This window comes from Stegostoma tigrinum, chromosome 18 (assembly GCF_030684315.1).
Source record: "Stegostoma tigrinum isolate sSteTig4 chromosome 18, sSteTig4.hap1, whole genome shotgun sequence".
NCBI classification, from domain to species: domain Eukaryota; kingdom Metazoa; phylum Chordata; class Chondrichthyes; order Orectolobiformes; family Stegostomatidae; genus Stegostoma; species Stegostoma tigrinum.
Genome location: NC_081371.1, coordinates 19,475,949 through 19,496,757, shown reverse-complemented (window position 1 = coordinate 19,496,757; position 20,809 = coordinate 19,475,949). Strand labels below are relative to the sequence as shown.

General features: G+C 39.3%; 1 protein-coding gene across 5 annotated transcripts in view; it reads right to left on the bottom strand.

Moving 5' to 3' along the window:
• Window positions 1-2,763: 2,763 nt before the first annotated feature.
• wnt7bb (wingless-type MMTV integration site family, member 7Bb) overlaps window positions 2,764-20,809 on the bottom strand; it is a 151,403-nt gene continuing 133,357 nt past the window's right edge. For all 5 annotated transcript variants that reach the window (XM_048548375.1, XM_048548373.1, XM_048548372.2 and 2 more), the window contains exons 3-4: window positions 14,830-15,101; window positions 2,764-4,338 (exon numbers count right to left, since the gene is read on the bottom strand). In XM_048548375.1, coding sequence (XP_048404332.1) covers window positions 3,859-4,338; window positions 14,830-15,101 — 752 coding nt within the window. In that variant the 3' untranslated portion in view covers window positions 2,764-3,858. The remainder of the gene's footprint in view (window positions 4,339-14,829; window positions 15,102-20,809) is intronic.

Genomic DNA, 20,809 nt, shown 5'->3' with positions numbered 1-20,809 from the left:
CATGCACCTGTGCTGTCCCACAGTTGACCTTTCTACCCTGAAGGAAAAAAAATTCTGTATCTCCACCCTATCTATGCCTCTCATACTTTTATAGACTTCTATCAAGTCGCTTCCTTAGCTTCTGCCTTTCCAGTGAAAACAATCCAAGTTTATCCAACCTCTCCTCATCACTAAAACCCTCCAGACCAGGCAACATCCTGGTAAACCTTGTCTGCATCATTTCGAAAACTTCCATGTCCTTCTGATAGTGTGGCGACTAGAACTGCATGCAGTATTCCAAATGTGGCCTAAATAAAATTTTATACAGTTGTAACATAACTTGCCAACTTTTATATTTGATGCCGTGGCCAATGAAGTCAAGCATGCCGTATGCCTTCTTGACCACCTTATCCACCTGTTTTGCTACTTTCGGGGATCTTCGACCTGTAAACCCAGATCTCTCTATGTATCAACGCTCCTAGGGGTGCTGCCATATATTGTATAGTTCATGCCTGAATTTGATCTTCCAAAATGCATGACCTCACATTTGTCCAGATTAAACTCCATCTGTCGTTTCTCTGTCCAAATCTATAATCTATCTATATCCCACTGTATCGCTTGACAATTATCCTCACTATCTGCAATTCTGACAATTTTGGTGTCATCCACAAACGCACTAAATATATAGTGTAAAAGCCACAGCCCTAGCATTTTCCTAATTGCAGCCTGCCAAATGGAAAATGCCCTGTGTATGCCTACTACTTGTCTCCTGTTCATTAGCTAATCTTCTCTTACCCCTTACTACTTGCATCCTTATCTTGCCTACTAATCTTTTGTGTGGCACTTTGTTGAATGTATTTTTGAAATCAATGTATACTATATCTATTGGTTCCCAGGTATCTGCAGTATTAATTATGTCCTCCAAAACTCTAACAAATTTCTCTAAAATGATGTACCTTCTGCAAAATCATATTGACTTGTCCTAATTATGCTAACAATTTCTCTTCTGAGAATCTGGGCAAAAGGTTTTAGCAACAATTGTGACAAGGGCGCAAACTACAGCAGAGGCCATTCTTGACATCACATGACATGAAGTCTAGCTGGAGACAGGTTTTTCTGAGGCCAGTGAAGACAACTGTGAAACCTCAAAAACTGCCCTAGGTACCATCAACAAACTGAGATCACAACTTGTATGTTCACATGATCCCTGTACCTTAAGATCTATTTGTATATGAGAAAGCTGACAGCTTTTACATAGGTTTTACTGATCATTGTGAGTAATTCTGAAGTTTAAGGTTGTTACAAACTCCAGTATAAATGGAGTTACAGATATGTTCTCAACATTATCTCTTGTTTGCAAATAGCTCATTACAGTGTCTCTGTCACCTGGTAGCACATAAAGATCTTGCTTATTATTTATCTGGAAAAACCTTCTAAATTGAGTTTAGTACTGTTTGATGACTAGAAATTAATTTTGCAATCCTAACATTATTGAATGTTTCAGTCTTTTGAGGTCGTGACATAAATCAAAACTCAGATTGTGGTATGCAAATATATGACTGATTTCAAACACATTCACTACAAAGTTAATAACTAGTGCATTAAGTTCCCATTCCAAAGATTTCTGGGTAGCTGTTTGAAAGCTAGGCATATACTGTGGTCCTAAACCAATGGGTTTTCCTGGCATTTATTCAGTATTTATTGCTTTCTTTGTTTTTAGTCATTATTTTTACACACTTAATTGAAATCATTGAATTGCAAAAGTTCAATGGCAGAACTTTGGCTACCTATAGTGGTGATAAGTGTATAAATACAATCTCAACACATATCTTTACTGAAAAAAGTGCCAGTCACTTTTTGATGTATAACCTTGGAAGCAGAAAGACATCAATTGTGCCACTATCCACAGTTGATTTCATAATGCACAACCAGGGGAAGGACAGTGTCAAAACAGTAAGAGACCATAGATGGTAACAAAATAAAGATATGTTGGGCAGTGCTTGTACTTGGTCAGCGATGAAAATGTTTTAGTGGTGGAAACTGTACGATATAGAAAGGAGGTATAGTTGACAAATATTCGCTCAAAAACAATATGAATCATCTCATTTCAAATTCGCAGTCATGCTGTTATGCCATCAAAGTTTTCCGTTATATTATTAAAGTCCTGGTGGTGGTTTCCCAGGGGGACTGGATTCAATTCCCAGCCTTGCACTAATCTTCTAATTCTAGGGATTTTAGTAAGACAATGAGAAGTGTGTCTCAGTATGGCTTGCCAGATGAAATAGGGTGCTTTGAGTGCTGTATGGCACAAGGCAAGTAAACTAGCTTTCTTCTGCTGCCTGAACAACACATACCTTCCACTGACCAAACCTGAAATGGATTGTTTTCTCCTGATTGAAGATGAGGGAACAATGGGGATGATGAAGTAAATCCATTTCATCAGGTCATATATTCATATAAGATTCGATGTTGGCATAATTGAACTGTCTACATTGATGATACATCTCAATTAGTCACAGTGTGGCCAATGTACACTGTAGGTAAGATGAGAAAACACCTACTGAAGTCATTAATTCATTGTATTGAACTTAATGCATAGGATAAGCGAACAAAGCTTCATATGGACCAGCCAGCCTACAAATTGTATGATAGTCATGCAGTGAAAGAGGATACTACTCATAGTAATAATCAAAAGAGCACAATTTCAGCCACAATCACCTTTCTAGAATATTCCTTTTCTGTGAAATGCAACAATGCAAGGGATAAGTGAAGACACAAAATAGATCAAATTAAGTATCAATGTATTGACCTGGGTAATAAGATATTCTTAACTATAAAAACATTTTGTCAATAATTATGGTCAGCCAGACCTGTAGCATATAATACCCCTTTGTCCCAGCATTCAGGAACTTCCTTTCAAAATAAATTATTTTTTAGAAGAGTATTTGCATCTATGAATACCTTGATGTTAAATTGTAAAATTAAGTTGTTCATGAGTTCCTCTATAAATTCTAGCCACATGTATTGTTAAACTCTTGGCATATATGCAAAATAATGTCACAAAATATTTGGAGAAATATCCAAATTAATGTGTTATAAGTCAGAAAGGAATCTAACAAGTTTACATTTAAAAAATAATTACAATATTACTACCCGTTAGTGCTCAATCTTGCTTTTGTCCTACAACATAAATAAACATTTTTAAGGTATCCAAATGGCTCCAGTGAGACTGGACAAGACATATATTTAGTCATTTTCAAACAAAATGATCTGCACATCCTCCTGCGTTAATCTGAATGTCAGCACATCATTTCTGCAATGATGCAGCTCAGTTATTTCCAGTTCTTAATTACAACAAATAATATTTTGTGTTTCTTTACCATCTGATGACTCTCCTAACACCTCATTGCTCCCATTGCTTCACACGGCTTTTTTGTTTTCTCAAAGCATAGGATTGTGCCACAGTTGAGCAGAATTTCTTGTGGGGAAAATGGAAGTGGGGAAGTACTGTAAAGTGCACAGCATTCTGAGAGTTGTAGCTTGTTCACCCACTGTACAGCTGTCAACAGTATCACCCAAAAGAATGGACTGCAGCTCCCAGAGTGCATTGCAATATTGCAGATTTGCATGTCAAATTGCATCTGACTCCTGGTTTATGACAATCATGAGATGGAAACATCAGCCAACCTACAACATCCTCTCAAGCAAAGAGTGCATTTTTTCAAAAGTACATTTGTACTGATTGGGTGGCAAGTTAGTATTAAATTCCACTCTTCTTTTGTTGACTCCTTCCCACTTCTTTCCTCTCCATTTCTCTTTGTTGTTTCTTCTCCCCCGAGGATGAAGTATTTGACTTTTTTTTCTGGCAGGTTAACTTCCTCACTTACATGTGAAGACTTCAGTCCTTTCACTGCATGTGTTGCACTTGACAAAACAGCACCAGTGGAACTTGCAGTTGCACTGCCACACTTTGGTATACTGGTGGGTATTGTAACCTCGACCACAGCACATCAGGTCACAGCCATCTCCGTGAAGAGAGGTGCGATTACATAGTCTTCCCTGGGTCCCTACACTTCCAGTTGAGCTGTCCTCCTCACAGTAGTTTGGCGATCGCTCAATATAAACTAAATCTGTATCCATGGGCTTACGATAGGTCCTGGGCTTCTTGATTTTAAGAAAGGTGGGCTGTCGTAATCGGGTGGCCCTGACCGCTTCAACGTGAACAGCTTCACTATATTTTTCTTTCAAGACATATCCAATCTCTCGGAATTTGGGAAGAGTTGTCCAACATGTCTTGGTAGTACACGAACCAGAAACACCATGACATTTGCATTCCAACTTCATCCTTTCTTCCAAAATCTGTTGAAATTAGAATAAGAACTGTTACATGTCAATATTATTTTCTAATATCTTGACTTTAGCTATGCTTTGAGATATTGCTCAGTTAATACAAAATAATACCTTGATGCTGTGCAGCTAGTGTTGGGGGTCCTATTTCTTGATTGCTAAAGCAACATTTGCCTGTTTTGCTTGCTTTTAATCCTGTAGAATATTGCTTAGTTAATGTATTTGGGGAAAAAAACTGCTTTGCTACTAATTTGTTTTGTTTTCAATCTAAAAATAAACGCCTTTCTGTTATTTAACTTCTCAGCTAAGATATGTCTGACTGGATTTGTAGGAAGAAAACCAAAGGAAGAATCAGGTTACTAACCAGTTAGTTAGGTGGATACATGAAGTGTTTCACTTTGGATTCCAACTACAGGCCTCAAGAATTTTAATCTGTCTTTTGCTTTCAAATGTTGACAGACCTGATTTTTCTGTTTTTCTTTAAGATTCTTTAAATCTGCTTTAAACAGATGAGATAGTGTTGAGCCCTCAGTTTGTCGGTGTGGTTTTCTTATTGATTTCTTGAAATTCTTTATTCTGCCATCAATTCACTCTACCATTTCAGTGTGTTCTATGTAGTTACCTGGTACCTGAACACATTTCCTCTATTCCTTTTTTTTACATTTGATTGAGAAGTTACAAAGAGTGAAGCCATCTTAATATGCATTGAAATTTTCCATTGAAGGTTGATTCTCATAAGTCCTCACAAGTCCTTTAGCCAAATTTCAATCATTGGTTGGTTAATTTTACTACCTTTCCTTTTGCAGTTTTTTGACATGATCTACCTAATGGCAGCATCCTACGTCAAGCCATGGTCAGAGGAGTCATGGCATTGCTATAAAAGAAAACTGGTGTCCTTTCCCAAATACGTGAATGGTGTTTCTGATTTGTATAGAGAAAATAGTTTACTTTCCAACATTGATAACAAACTGTGAAGCTGGATGAACAGAGCAGGCCAAGCAGCATCTTAGGAGCACAAAAGCTGACGTTTCGGGCCTAGACTCTTTTGAAGAAGGGTCTAGGCCTGAAACATCAGCTTTTGTGCTCCTGAGATGCTGCTTGGCCTGCTGTGTTCATCCAGCTTCTCATTTTGTTATCTCGGATTCTCCAGCATCTGCAGTTCACATTATCTCTACTTTCCAACATTGGTTTGCTTTCCATGTTTAAAGTTCGTGGACATTGGTGATTGCGCTGTGCAGGGCAAATGTTTGTCCATTAGCTGCTGAATCATGGCTACCAATCCCAGCAGCAGAGTCATGGGTCTATTAAAATAGAAACTGAGTTTGAGATTCTACCAGTAGAATTAAAGAGGCCCACCTAGCAGTTCATAATAATGTCCCAGGTTCTAAATAAAATAAAATGCACAAACTTGTGGGTGGGTAAATAATGTCGGTGTTTGGATTGATCCTTTAAGTCTCAGATGTATTAAGGCATGTTGTAACCAATGAGAAAATAAAGTGTGTGCTCCAGTAAAGTCACAGACTTCTAGACTGCACTAATGGAGAGAAAGCTAATTAAGATATAATGCTAAGTCTTTTAATTTGATCAAATTGTTCTCTCATCACAAACTTGTCTTTAATACAAGGTTCAGGATGAACCAGTTTTTCCATTTGCTTCAGCTGATTAGCTTCCTGCCTCTTCCCCTGTTGATAGTTAAGTTTCAACTGGTATTCAGAATATTATGTTTTGTTTTGTTTCTGCTTCTTTCTGTTGACAGTCAGGAATGTGGAATACGTTTTGAGCAATGTGAGACTTCTTTTTTTGCTCTGTTCTTGTTTTTTGCTGGGGTTAACAATTTATTGTTCCCTACTTGTCTCTTCACCTGGAATCAATGATCCCTGACTAGCCAATCAATGGATTTCTTGCAGTACATTAATATGACCTTATTCTAGTTACAATATGCACGTTCCAACTGGAAATAATTTGGTGTCTGAAACACCAAAAATAAGTTGATTACTGCATAAATTGGGAGATAATAAACAGGCTGGAATGCATCACTTTGCTTTTCTTATATACTTGTTGATAGTTTTACTACACAGACATTGCCCATGTTATAGTCCCATCCAAACTAAATAATCCCTAACCCGAATGAATACAATAGTCAAGTACCCACTATAAAATTATACATGTCCAGTCTGTAATGGGTGTGTAAAGATTGTATTTTTAGCTTCTTAAGTACTAGGTGGGAATGTTCATACTTAAATGCTGACGTGGCAAAGTCAAACAAACATGTACTTCAAATTATAATTACAGAATTATGTTACAGATAATTTCTCTTGCAACAGATATTGACATTCTGAAAATTTGATTTTGAAAAAATGGAAGATTTGGTCTGTGCTCCAGCATCCAATGAAAGCAAGTAATAATTAATTCTCTACATGGCCTTAATGCTACATCTGCCGGACTGGCAGCTATATAATGAGTTAACTAATGAATTGACTAGCCAAACCAAAAGCACCCAAGCCAAATTCCTTAAGTATCAATGGTATGAATCTCATTCCTGTGATCTACTTCTGTAGCCATTGGTAAGAAATCCCTTTGCCAAAGAGCAATCTGCTTACAACCAGCAGTAATATGGTAATCTGCATCTATCTTTAGAAAGTATTTTTGGTTCAGCACCCTTTTCATTGAAATTTCTTGCTCATATAACCCTTCAGCTTTTCATTAAAGTGCTAAAATGGTTAACTGATGCATCTTCTCTGTATGAATGAGTTCCTTTCTCCGTCCTTTTCTATCCTATTCCACTGTATTGTTTCCATTTTCACTTGCTATCCCCTGAAACAGAACAGTGGAACTTACATTTCTCATGTTTCTCTGCAACAGCTAACAGGAAGCTTGTGTATTTCAAAAAGAGGCTTGAATATATATCATGTCTTTTACAATCTCAGGACATCCAAATGTGTTTTACAGCCAATGATGTACTTTTGAAGTGCAGTCATTATAGAAATGTAGGTATTATGAGTCAATCCGGGTTTCCCTGAGTAGAATACTGCACTGACTTGGAATAAACTTCAGTTGTGTTGCAGAAAACCACCAAAGCAAAGCTTGGATCATTGGTAATAGTCTCACACTCTGCATCAAAATGTTGAAGATTCAACCTCAGTTCTCAACCTGAGGACATACTGTAGCTGACATAAAAGCAAATGCTGCAGATTCTGGAGATCTGAAATAAAAATACAAAGTGCTGGTGAAACTCAGCAGGCCCGGCAGCATCTTTGAAGAAGGAAACAAAGTTAGTGTTTTGACATGAGTCCAAAGTGACTTCCTTGGAATGGAAGTAAGGTGCAAGTGCCCTGGGTTTTATAGTGTGGGGTGGAGCAAGTGGAAGGAAAGGGAAGGTCGAAGAAAGAATAGAGGGCAAGAGAGATGAGAGATCACAGGTGTCACAGAGCAAAAGGCGAAGGGAGAGTGAGACAAGAAACAAAGCACAGATCCAAACTAGATGTTAATCGCTGAATACTGATCAGCTCTACTGAAAGCAAAACTATGAAGACTCTGAGTTGGGGGAGGGAAGAGGAGGTATCAGATAGAGGTCTGAAGTTAAACTCAATGTTGAATCCTGAAGGCTGTAATGTGTCTAATGTCTAAGTGTCAGCATCTGATAAATTAAATCAGATACAATAGTGATAGTAGGACAGGTGAAACTGCTGGACATTAATGTGATGTAGAGTGAATACATCTGTCGTGAGTGTTTGCAGCTTGACAAACTTCATGTCTGACTTGGGGAACTGGAATCTGAGCTTCAGACATTGCACTAAATCAGGGAAGGGGAAGGTTACCATTTTGTTCCATCAAGCAATCACACCCTCAGACTAGGTCATTCAGAATTGGTCCTGTGATCAAGGACAAGAGGATGTGACTATAGGTAGGTATCAGGATGTAGAGGTTTCCAACTGAGCAGCCTTGACCCATGCAATTGTCCAATAATTACAAGGTTGTAGCAAGGCTGTGCAGATGAAAGTGGGGACTACCGGGAAAAGGAGCAAACTGACCGTGACACTTTGGCTCAAGGAGCCATTCAAATGGGGGAACACATGGGCATGTAATAGTGGTAGGGGAAAGTGTAAGGGGGATAGAAACTGGACTCTACCTCCATAAGCAGGAATCTCAAAGGTTGTATGGCCTGCCTGATGCCAGGATTAAAGACATCGCCTTGGGGCTGGAGAAGAACATGGATGGAAGGAAAGGGATCTGGATATCATCATCCACATCGGTACCAACAAAATTCATAGGAGTGGAAAAGAGGCCCTGCTGAAAGTTTCAAAATTTGGGAGTTAAATTGAAAAGCAGAACCTCCAAAGTGATAATCTTTGGATTACTTTGTGAATCCCAAGCAAAACTGGCATTGGGTAAATTAAGTCAAGGAGTTAAATGCATAGTTCAAAAATTGGTACAGATGGAATTTGTGCCAGTTCATGGGTCACTGAGGTAGAAGGGAACTGTTAGGGTCGGATGGGCTTCATTGGACTATGGGACCCGTGTCCTGATGAATCAAATAATTAGGACTTTAGATTAAGGGATGGGGCTATGGATCAGTGTTTAGTAGGAGTTTGGAATGTTGGCTAATAAGCAAGAGGGTATAGCGGCATTGCAGGGCAGTTATTGGATAACAATAACAAAAGTGAGCAGGAATGGACAGAGTATATAAAGATAGAAAAACACCTGGAAACAGGGCCAATGGGGAAGAAGTAGTGAAAAGGCAAAATTAATGGTTCATTACTTAAATGTATGGTGTATTCAGATGGAATTAATACAATAACAAGAAATGATCTTGGTTCAGAAGATGCTAAATCCATGAGGGTGGAGGTAAGAAAATAAATAAGTAGGGAAGAAGAAGGGCCTGTATACTACCCTATTGGGAGTAGTATACCAGGCCCTCTAACAGTGACTCTAATGGCAAGACTGAGAAAGGGGTAACAGGAGCAATTCAAACTCTTCTGCTGGAGTAGGGCATTGCTGTTCCTCTGGTAAGCTCATTGAGGCACAAAGCCTTAATAAACAGGATAAGAGGAGAGTATATACCCATTCCATTGTACAAAATGTGCTAAAAATGTGACTTACTGCCCAGAATACTGCTACTGGGAATTTTTCAGAAATTACATGTGGTCAGAGTTGACTTCCTACTCAGCAAGAAGTTATAGCTTTGCCATAGTCAGAGAAAGTTTGCGTGAGATTAAAGAGATGGAGCTATTACAGGAACAAGTTCCATAATATGTAGTGACCAGGGCAAGAGCCAAACAAAATCCATCACTAGTGGTCAAAGTAATACCACAAGCAGATGACTTTCTTTAAGGATGTGGATAATTCAAAAGAAATATCTTCCTTAATTGAGATTCAGAAAGCACGCACTGAAGCTAAGGTTGAAGGAGTTCCAGAGTGGGTGTTATGCTAAGAAAAAAAGTTTTTATGAGGTTGTAGAGACATCCTCACAGACCTGCAGACAAGGAACGGATGGTTGCTCATCAGATAGTGGTATTGCCCATATCATAAGAAGCTATTGTGAATAGCAAATTCAATTCCTTCAGCAGGCCATGTAGGAAAATGGAAAATTCAAGCGCTGATGAAAAGGCATTTTAACCTGACCAAGACTTCATCAGACTGCAGTGCAGTTCTATAAAACATACCATACACATCAGGCATTGGAAAAACCTCCACATGTAATCAAGCAGTATATCCTTTTAGTTATGGATATGACAACCTGATTTCCACAAGCTATTACTTTGAGGATATTATAGATAGAGATGGTAAAGTCAACTTTTTTTACTCCATATGGACTGCCAGTAGAACATACAGGTTGGACCAAGGTTTCAACTTTATAGCTAAAAGATTTTCAGGACATTCTAAGTAATTTGGGTATCAAACATTTTTTAACAGAAAGATGAATTCTCAATTATAGATTACATGTCTATGCTTCTAGTCAGACTCACAGAGAATATAAAATAGCACAGGAGCTTTTTTAAAAAACTCATAGGTTAAAACGCTGCAACTTTTCAATCAGTGTTAGTGTCATTAACTTACAAGGTGAATCTCTGACAGTGAGATTTGGAAGTAAGGTAATTAATTACAGTGACTTATCTGATAGGTACTCCAAATTGCAAGCAGAAGAATCAGTTAGGTCATACAAATATGTTAAATGATACCAGAGAGAGGAAGATAGGAAACAATAAGTATGTCAGATGATAAGAATAGTGGAGGTTGGCAGACACTGCAAGAGTGAGGTGGGAAAGGAAGGAACCTTCTACGATCCAATTAGCCAATACTAAAATACTGGAAGTTAGACACCATGTTCTTGTACTTAGAGGAAGGATAATGGAATATCTAGTAAGGTTACTTAGAAAATTAAACCAAATCTGTAGGGATACAAAAGTGTACAGTGTTAGCCAGGCACAATATGAATATAGAGAAAGTAGTACCAAAGAAACAACAGCCTTGTTATTTAAGCCCAGAGAAGCAAGCTTAGTAGAAACTGAGATTCAACACATGTCTAAAAAATAATAACTTGATTTAACCTAGTCAAAGCTGTTGGAGTTCATGAGTGGTGTTAGTTCCTGAACCAAATGGATTGACTAGATTCTGCATCGATTCTAGAAAAGTAAATGCAGAAATGAAAACAGGTTTGTATCCAGTTCCTTGGTTAGAAGATTGTAAGAATAGGATTGGAAGTGCCTGATTATTTACTGAGACTGATCTGCTAAAGATTTATGAATCAAATCATAGATTATTTAGATGATGTTTTGATATACAGCAACGTGGGAGGAACAGGTAAAAATATTAGGAGACTTATTTAAGCAGTTGCTGTTAGCTGGCCCAGTATAAAATCTTGCTAAGTCTGAGTTTATGAGAGCAAGGATGACTTACCTGGAACGCATCTTAGAGTAAGTATTACCATTTTATAACGAATAGCAAAAGTGAAATCTGTAATAGAATGCACCATTTCTAAAACTAAATGAGAAGTCATGAGACTTCTAAGGATGTGTTGTTTTAGCAGTAATTGGTGCCTAACTTCAGCATTGTAGCTGTACCTCTAACAGAATTATAAAGGAAACAGGTAAAGGTAATATGATCAAAGAGTGCCAAACAGCTTTTACATTGCTAATGAATGACTCTGACCACCACTGACTTTACCAAATCTTTTCAAATTGCAATTGGTATTAGTGACTTAGGGGTGAGAGTACAACAAAATGAGTTGGGAACAGGGACACTGGTGAGGGACTTTTTAAATAAATTCAGCAATGGACAAGACGATTCTGGGATTGATATTCTGGAAAAAATAATTTAATTGTAGATGGATTCTTAATAATGCAATGATGCTGGAATGGTTTGAAAATTTGAGAACAGATGATAACCAAAAATCATACAAATTTTGTGTAAAGAATGAGTAACGATGAATGTTTGTAACTTTGTGTGTGATTGTTTACGTGGCATGTTTATCTTGTTATGAAACACATATTATGGTTTCCTTAACCAGAACAGGGTGCTACCCGAGATGATTACACTCCCACCACTGTACCAGTACATTCAAGAACAAATCCAATGCTTAAAAATCCAGAAGCCCAAAAACAAAACAACCTTTGTTGGAAAAGCTCAGCAGGTCTGGCAGCTTCTGTGGAGAGAATGCAGAGTTAACATTTTGAGGCTACTGACCCTTCTTCAGAACGGTTACTGGACATGAAATATTAACTCTACATCTTCTCCATAGATGCTGCCAGACCTGCTGAGTTTCTCCAGCAATATCTGGTCTTGTTTCAGATTTCCAAAAACCACAGCTTTGTGTTTTATTTTACTTAGAAGCTCAGTACCCAGGCAGAGTCCAATAGAAACTAAGAAGAATTGCCTTATTAATAGATAATAAAATGTGAGGCTGGACGAACACAGCAGGCCAAGCAGCATCTCAGGAGCACAAAAGCTGACGTTTCGGGCCTAGACCCTTCATCAGAGAGGGGGATGGGGGGAGGGAACTGGAATAAATAGGGAGAGAGGGGGAGGCGGACCGAAGATGGAGAGTAAAGAAGATAGGTGGAGAGAGTGTAGGTGGGGAGGTAGGGAGGGGATAGGTCAGTCCAGGGAAGACGGACAGGTCAAGGAGGTGGGATGAGGTTAGTAGGTAGCGGGGGGTGCGGCTTGGGGTGGGAGGAAGGGATGGGTGAGAGGAAGAACCGGTTAGGGAGGCAGAGACAGGTTGGACTGGTTTTGGGATGCAGTGGGTGGGGGGGAAGAGCTGGGCTGGTTGTGTGGTGCAGTGGGGGGAGGGGACGAACTGGGCTGGTTGAGGGATGCAGTAGGGGAAGGGGAGATTTTGAAACTGGTGAAGTCCACATTGATACCATATGGCTGCAGGGTTCCCAGGCGGAATATGAGTTGCTGTTCCTGCAACCTTCGGGTGGCATCATTGTGGCAGTGCAGGAGGCCCATGATGGACATGTCATCAAGAGAATGGGAGGGGGAGTGGAAATGGTTTGCGACTGGGAGGTGCAGTTGTTTTTTGCAAACTGAGCGGAGGTGTTCTGCAAAGCGGTCCCCAAGCCTCCGCTTGGTTTCCCCAATGTAGAGGAAGTCGCACCGGGTACAGTGGATGCAGTATACCACATTGGCAGATGTGCAGGTGAACCTCTGCTTAATGTGGAATGTCATCTTGGGGCCTGGGATGGGGGTGAGGGAGGAGGTGTGGGGACAAGTGTAGCATTTCCTGCGGTTGCAGGGGAAGGTGCCGGGTGTGGTGGGGTTGGAGGGCAGTGTGGAGCGAACAAGGGAGTCACGGAGAGAGTGGTCTCTCCGGAAAGCAGACAGGGGAGGGGATGGAAAAATGTCTTGGGTGGTGGGGTCGGATTGTAAATGGCGGAAGTGTCGGAGGATAATGCGTTGTATCCGGAGGTTGGTAGGGTGGTGTGTGAGAACGAGGGGGATCCTCTTGGGGCGGTTGTGGCGGGGGCGGGGTGTGAGGGATGTGTCGCGGGAAATGCGGGAGACGCGGTCAAGGGCGTTCTCGATCACCGTGGGGGGAAAGTTGCGGTCCTTAAAGAACTTGGACATCTGGGATGTGCGGGAGTGGAATGTCTTGTCGTGGGAGCAGATGCGGCGGAGGCGGAGGAATTGGGAATAGGGGATGGAATTTTTGCAGGAGGGTGGGTGGGAGGAGGTGTATTCTAGGTAGCTGTGGGAGTCGGTGGGCTTGAAATGGACATCAGTTACAAGCTGGTTGCCTGAGATGGAGACTGAGAGGTCCAGGAAGGTGAGGGATGTGCTGGAGATGGCCCAGGTGAACTGAAGGTTGGGGTGGAAGGTGTTGGTGAAGTGGATGAACTGTTCGAGCTCCTCTGGGGAGCAAGAGGCGGCGCCGATACAGTCATCAATGTACCGGAGGAAGAGGTGGGGTTTGGGGCCTGTGTAGGTGCGGAAGAATTGCCTTATTGCTGTATTTTCCAATGCGATTTCAATCCAAGGTTCCACATGCTTTTTTAAATGTTGATGCAGAATATTAAAAAATTGCTGGAACCCTATAGTTAAATGTCGGGAGTCTTCTGAGCCTTTGGCTATTTTTCCATCTTTCACTAACACTGAAAAGGATGAACAGATTATTTATCAGGGCTGTTTAAACAGCTAAAGTAACAGCAATGTATTGTGATTTTAAGTTGTTCATTGTACATTAAAAACCTGAACTTATATACACCTTGTCATGTTGCAGCACAGTGTTTTTAAAGCTAGTTTTTGAAAGGATTTTTGAAATATAGTCACTGATGCAGTATGTGTGAAATATGAGGGGTTTGTGATATCTCTGAGAAATAATATCAAAAGAATGCACTGAATAATTGCAAGTCTATTTTTCTCTTTCAACTATCTTGAAATATTGGTTCTGCAATCTGATTAGATGGTTCTTTCTTTCTTCTGATCATCAAGCCTATCAGTTCTATTTTCAGATTTTTCTCCTTTGGCTAAATGCTAAACATCAGCTGAGAATGGTATGGAAATGGCACGTGCAGAGTTAACCTGTTCTATTCCTGTTTACCCTGTGTTGAAGCATCTTCTTTGGTTTAGTTTAAATATTGTCTTAAGGATGGAGGTTGGCTTGATTTTTGTTTTTCAGTTCATTTGCATGTTGGCATATTTGCTGTTTTTAGTCAAGTCCTGCAGAAATTAAGATTTGTCAAATAAGCACTGAAAGTGCTTCAATGGAGCTAATGTTGGAATTCTTATTGGTCACACACCTATCCTCAAAATTACAGCAATTTGCACTAATGGTAGGCAGTCTCACTTAGAGAGGACAGAAAGCTGTCAAATATGAAGACCTCAATGGGATTGGACTTAATGTTGCTACAAAGGTTTGAGAGGGCTCTGAAATTTATTTCGCCAATGCTTTACCTGGAATGCAGAAACAAAATTACATATGCAACATCTCTCTGGTTTGCACAAATACACACATGCAATTGTGATTCTCCCTGTCCAGTGTTCAAGATACATCGAGTTTACCTTTCTCCCGGCCTTGTTGTTATGCAGATTCATCAGCCTCCTGGCATTTTTTTTAATTTCCCTTGCATCTACAAATTTCCTTGAGAACTCAATTCCATATTTGATGTCTGCGGAGCAGCCTCCCCATTTCCACCCTTCGTCTTGGTTGTAGTAGCCCTGTTTCTCTCGATCACAGCCGCAGTTGCTCAGGTTTCCTTGACTGCAGGCAGCAGTCACTGCATGAGCTACACCAGCTGCAGTGATGGCATAAGTGAACGCTGCTTCTCGGCTACCTGTAGACACAGGACGTCAACTGTTAGCATGGGCATCAGACACCAGTAAATTTATAACATTATTTTATTAGTATACAAACCTGTTAAAGTGCTAATGGAACAGTTATTAGCTGAGAGTTCATTAAATCACAGAATATCAAACAATCTAAATGACAACAGAATATTCTTAATCTGTTATTGTGAGGACAATTTACTGGAGTTCTTGGAATACACCACCTAAGTTAAAGATAAATTCTCCCATTTCAAAAGGAGGAGCAGACTTTGATTTGATTTATTATTGTCACATATACCAAGATACAGTGAAAAGTATTGCTTTGAGTGCCATCCATACCTTACACGAGTACATAAAAATAATAGAACAGAATGCATGATATAGCGTCGCAGAGAAAGATCATCTCTAATATACAAGAGGTTTGTTCATAAGTCTGAATACAGCAGGGAAGAAGCTGTTCTTGAATCTGTTGGTATATGTTTTCAAACTATTATATCTTCTGCCTGATGGAAGAGGGTGGGATCTTTGATTATGTTGGCTGCTTTCTTGAGGCAGCAGGAAGTGTAGACAAGGTCGATGGAAGGAAGGATGGTTTTCATGGTGGACTGGGCTGCAGTTACAACTCTGTGTAATTTCTTGTGGTCTTGGGCAGAATAGTTGCCATACCAAGCTGTGATGCATTTGGATAGAATGCTTTCTATGGTGCATCTATAAAAACTGGCAAGGGTCATTGTGGACATGCCAAAATTCCTTGGCTTTCTAAGGACGTAGAAGCTTCAGTTAATCTACTTATTTAAGACTTAATTTAATCTACTTATTCATTTAAACAAAACAGGCAAGCAGTAAGAGCAATTTAGACTGAGTTGATCAAGTTCTTGAATAGAAGCTGGCAAACCAAATAATCAGCAAAATTATAATTGATTCTGGGGATAGATATATAGGTTCTTGTGATTTTGGCAGGGGTAGTTTTGCCCAGAGGATAACAGCCCACTCGATGTTGTTGATGATAGAGACGAATCAATATTCTAACGTTAATTTGCAATTATTTTTGAGGCTTGAGGAATTTTTACTCACGTTTATTCTTTTTTCTTTTTTAGCATTTCATTTCTGAAGAATAAATATTTTGGGCTGAATCTGCAGGTTACATGGATACGGGAAAACCTTGCTTCATTTCACCAATGTGCCCATGCCCAAACCCTCTCTCCACCAATCCAACCACCCACCCACTCATTGAAACACCCACTCATAGTCCACTAGCAGGATGTTGAAATCCCCAAAGAGCTCCTTTACTGTGGTTTAGGTCTAGGAACACAGTGTAGTATAAATGAAAAAAAAGACACACAAGCGACATATAAAAGAAAGGCTTTTATTTACAATTTGTGTAACAATGGCCATAAATTTACTGCAGAGAGAACAAGATTTGATTTGCTAAAGATGATCTTGGCTGTATTCTCACATGGGGCACCAATTCCAAGAAATCATCTAGCACGTCTGGAGCTAGAGGGTCTGTATAAAAGGAGAATTCTTACAAGCTAGACAGATGCCAACTGTGGCCCAGTGTTTTCTATCCTGCTGACTCCATGACTTCATTCTGAGAATACCAAGTATATTAACAAGTTGGGAAGCCTCAGTTAGACTAAAAGGAAAAGCAAGTCATCATAAAATACAAAGCAGTGTGCATGGTAAGTGAAATGGAAGCACAAAATACCCAGTTTATACAAAAAAAACACCTTTTTGACAAAATATTTCCAAGACAGCAATCAAATTCCAGTGTCAAATCTCATCCAGTTCTGCATATAAAATCTAAATGGCTTATCATCACCCAAACACGAAATTCAGTTTCACATGCTGAGTTCCTCGGCAGGCTTTTTAAAAAACATGTATTCTTGTTGGGCCATGTCTACTTACAGCCCTTCAACAAAAGTCATCATTCTAAAAGGAGGATGCATAGGCATCTTTCTTTATTTGATTTTGCCTAGAGAGTTTTATAAAGTTAACAACAAATGCCAAAATGCTGGTCACATTCAGTTGGTGAGATCGGATCTGTGCATATAAATATTGAAATATCTTCTCTATTTTCTCCATGGATTTTGTCTCACCTGCTGACTGTTTATAAAGTTTTCTGATTCAGGTTTACAAAATCTGTTAAGGTTTATTTTTCTCTTCTTCTCTGAATGGTGTTGAAATAGCTATATATGAATTTGAAAGAGATCATGGAATTCTCAACAATAGATTTAACCTCAACAAATTCAACCAATGCAGAGAAACAATTAACAATGCCAACAGAATGTTGAATTTTGTGGCCAGAATAAGAGGGTCCAATTCATGGGAAGTCATTATTGAACTGTGGTCTGATCACATCTAGAATTCTGGGTCTATGAGGCACAAAAGGGACTTTGAAGCGGTGGAGACTTTATACAGAATACCTGTGAGGCTGATCCTTAGTTACTAAATGCTGAGTTATAAGAACTGGCTGAAAACCTGAACAATATGTGTCTGAAAAGTAATCACATAGATAAATATGATAGTTACTGGAATGAAAAAGGTAAATCTGGTACTATTTTGTCAAAACTTTCTAACTTGCACTTATCAGGACAATTCACAAAACACCAGTATAAAAGCAAATATCATTTTTCACTAGATTAGCAGAGCATGCTGATTGTTTGGCAAGTAGATTCTGATTGATTGTGATGTTGTGATGCAGAATGCACACATTATATAATGACTATCAGTTAACTGTCAGCTTTCCTTAAATAATTAAATTAGTTCTAAATTTGAACTCTAACTAACCAAGCCATTCCCCGAGGAATAAGCCAGAGAATAGCTCTCACTTATTTTGTTCAGTGAAATAGGTGCAATGTGTGTAGTGTTCTTTCCATTAGGGCAGCACAGTGATTAGCATTGCTGCCTCACAGTGCCAGATGACCCAGGTTTGATTCCAGCCTTGGGCAACTACTTGTGTACAATTTGCACATTTTCCCAGTGCCTATGTTGGTTTCCTCTGGGTGCTCTGGTTTCCTCCCATAGTCTAAAGATCTGCAGGTTAGGTGGATTGCCCATGCTAAATTGCCCATAATGTCCAGGCTAGCTGGGTTGGCCTTGGGAAATGCTGGGTTCCAGGGTTAGGGTGGGATTTTCTTCGGAGTGTTGGTGTGGACTTGATGGGCTGAATTATTTGCTTCCACACTGTAGGGATTCTATGATTCTCAGATCTGTAAGGAACAGGACCCTGTAGCTTCCACTATATGCAGGTACACTGCATTGTGAGCCTAAATTGAAATCTTGTTGATATAAATGCCTGGGTTGGCTTTGAGGCCTCACAATATGTGAAAAGTTTGGCAGATTATTCAGAACCCTGCAATATGCATGCACTAGGTCAACTAATTGTGCTTTCATGTATTCAGCAACTTTGGTGGATGCTGGTTTCTAATTAGATCACAGTGCGTAGAGGAACTTGAACCCTATAAATGCCTCTTCCTGTTTGATATGGGATGAAGACACACCAAAATTGAAACCTTGCACAACAATTCCTTGCTTTCAGATAGTAAATGGTTAAAGAGATTTATGACCTGTTTAGTGGTGTCATTAATTGCATTACGTAATTGCTTCGATTTCAGTGAATTTGTGGTGTGAACATCTTTATTATGCAAACATTTATTAAGGCAAAATAAGTGAATCAAATTTGACTATCAGAAATGTGCATACCTCAAATAAAGAGTAGCCTAGGGCACAGAATAAATTAATTACTCTGTTACTAATTTGTTCAAATTCATCTCACATAAATGTTTGCTCAATCATGGGGCTGTCTCACTTTATCATTATCAACAGGTTTGCTAAAGAAAATTGGCACAACTTTGACTTTAGCATATTCAGAAAAAATCTTCAACAAAAATCTATCATTTTTCAGCCAAACTTAATTGCAAGAATGGGAAAAACAAATTTAAGTTCCAACCAGTTAACAAGTTAATTCAACACGGATATCAGGAATTCTTCCTCATAGAGTGATTAAATCTCACAATAAATTCTCAAATAGCAACGGAGGCTTGAAACTGCAATCACTTAAAAGTTAATTGCATATTGTAATGGGACTGAAGTTTTACAATCTTTCTGCAAAACTAAATTAATTAGATTTCTTTATCTGTGACTGTCTTTTGATTTTGTGTTTTATGAATATTGCTTCAAAAGTGTAATATGAAAGTGTTAGTGTTGGACTGGGGTAAGTGAAGTCAAGTCACATGAAACCAGGTTATCATCCAACTGGTTTATGTGAAATCACAAGCTTTCGGACCACTGCTCTAACAATGGTCTGTTTAAGGTTCAGCAGCTGTTTTCACAGTGAGCAATGGTCTGTTTAAGGTTTGGCAAGAAGTGGAGGCATAGGGATGACTTTGGCGAAATGTTCATTGTCATTGCCATGTTCTTCACAGCCTTCAACATATCGTTGATAATGACGAACATCTCACCAAGATCACCCCTACACCTCCACTTCTTGCCTTCATACAACCACCAAACCTTAAACAGTCATCATTCACAGCAAACTACCCAGCCTTCAGGATGACAGTGACCTCAACACCATACAACCCTGCCATGGCAACCTCTGCAAGACATGTCAGATCATTGATGTCGGATACAACTATCACACATGGGAACACCACCAATCACGTACACAGTAGGTACTCATATGACTTGGCCAATGTTGTCTACCTCATACACTACAGGCAAGGATGCTCCAAAAGCGTGGTATATTGGTGAGACCATGCATACGCTATGACAATGGATGAATGGACACTGTACAACAACAATCACCAGACAGGAATACACCCCCCTGCCGGGGAACAGCGATCAAGGACATTCCACCTCCGATCTTCGAGTAAACATCCTCCAAGATATATAACAACGCAGAATCGCCAAGCAGAAACTGATAGCCAAGTTCTGTACGCATGAAGATGGCCTCAATCGTGACCTTGGGTTCATGTCATGCTATATCCCCCACCATACCGTTATGTATTTGTAAAATCTTACTTAATGTCCTGTTTTGACAATATGACCTTGATAACCTGTTATAATCTCTCTACTTCAATTAATTTATACAGTTTTAGATTACGTATTACTTTGATTAGAGCCTCAGCATGCGATACCTATTATGTTAGTCCAGCCATTTGGCTAGTCTCCATCACCATTTTATTTTTAATTTTTTGGTATTATCTTTGTCTCAATTAATCCAATCATAGGTCATCCCTTCACTTGCTATTCAGCTGTCAACACTTTACTCATACCATCTCACACTTTTGATCACCTGCAGAGTCTTGTTATTCAGCCTGTTGACACTCCACACACACCACTTATACTATCCTTTGAGCGCTCTGCCTATAAATTCTGTGCCTGTGTGCTTCCCTTCCCTTCACTTCACCTGACAAAGGAGGAGTGTTCCAAAGGTTGTAGCTTCAAAATGGACAACTGTGACTTTAGCGTAAAGACTATTTGGAGTATTTACTGACCTTGACAGGTTACATAGTTGACGCATCATGAAAAGTGAAGGACATTAATGCAGACAAGCAATTTTTAGGAGTTACTGATCTGATAGATAGATAAATTAGAAACACAGGATACCGAATTCAAGTAATTATTGAATATGACAATATAAAGTTATTTAGTTAATTAGTGAGCTAATCCTTGGAATTTTTCAAAAATTAATAAAGCAAAATTTGAGGAAGTT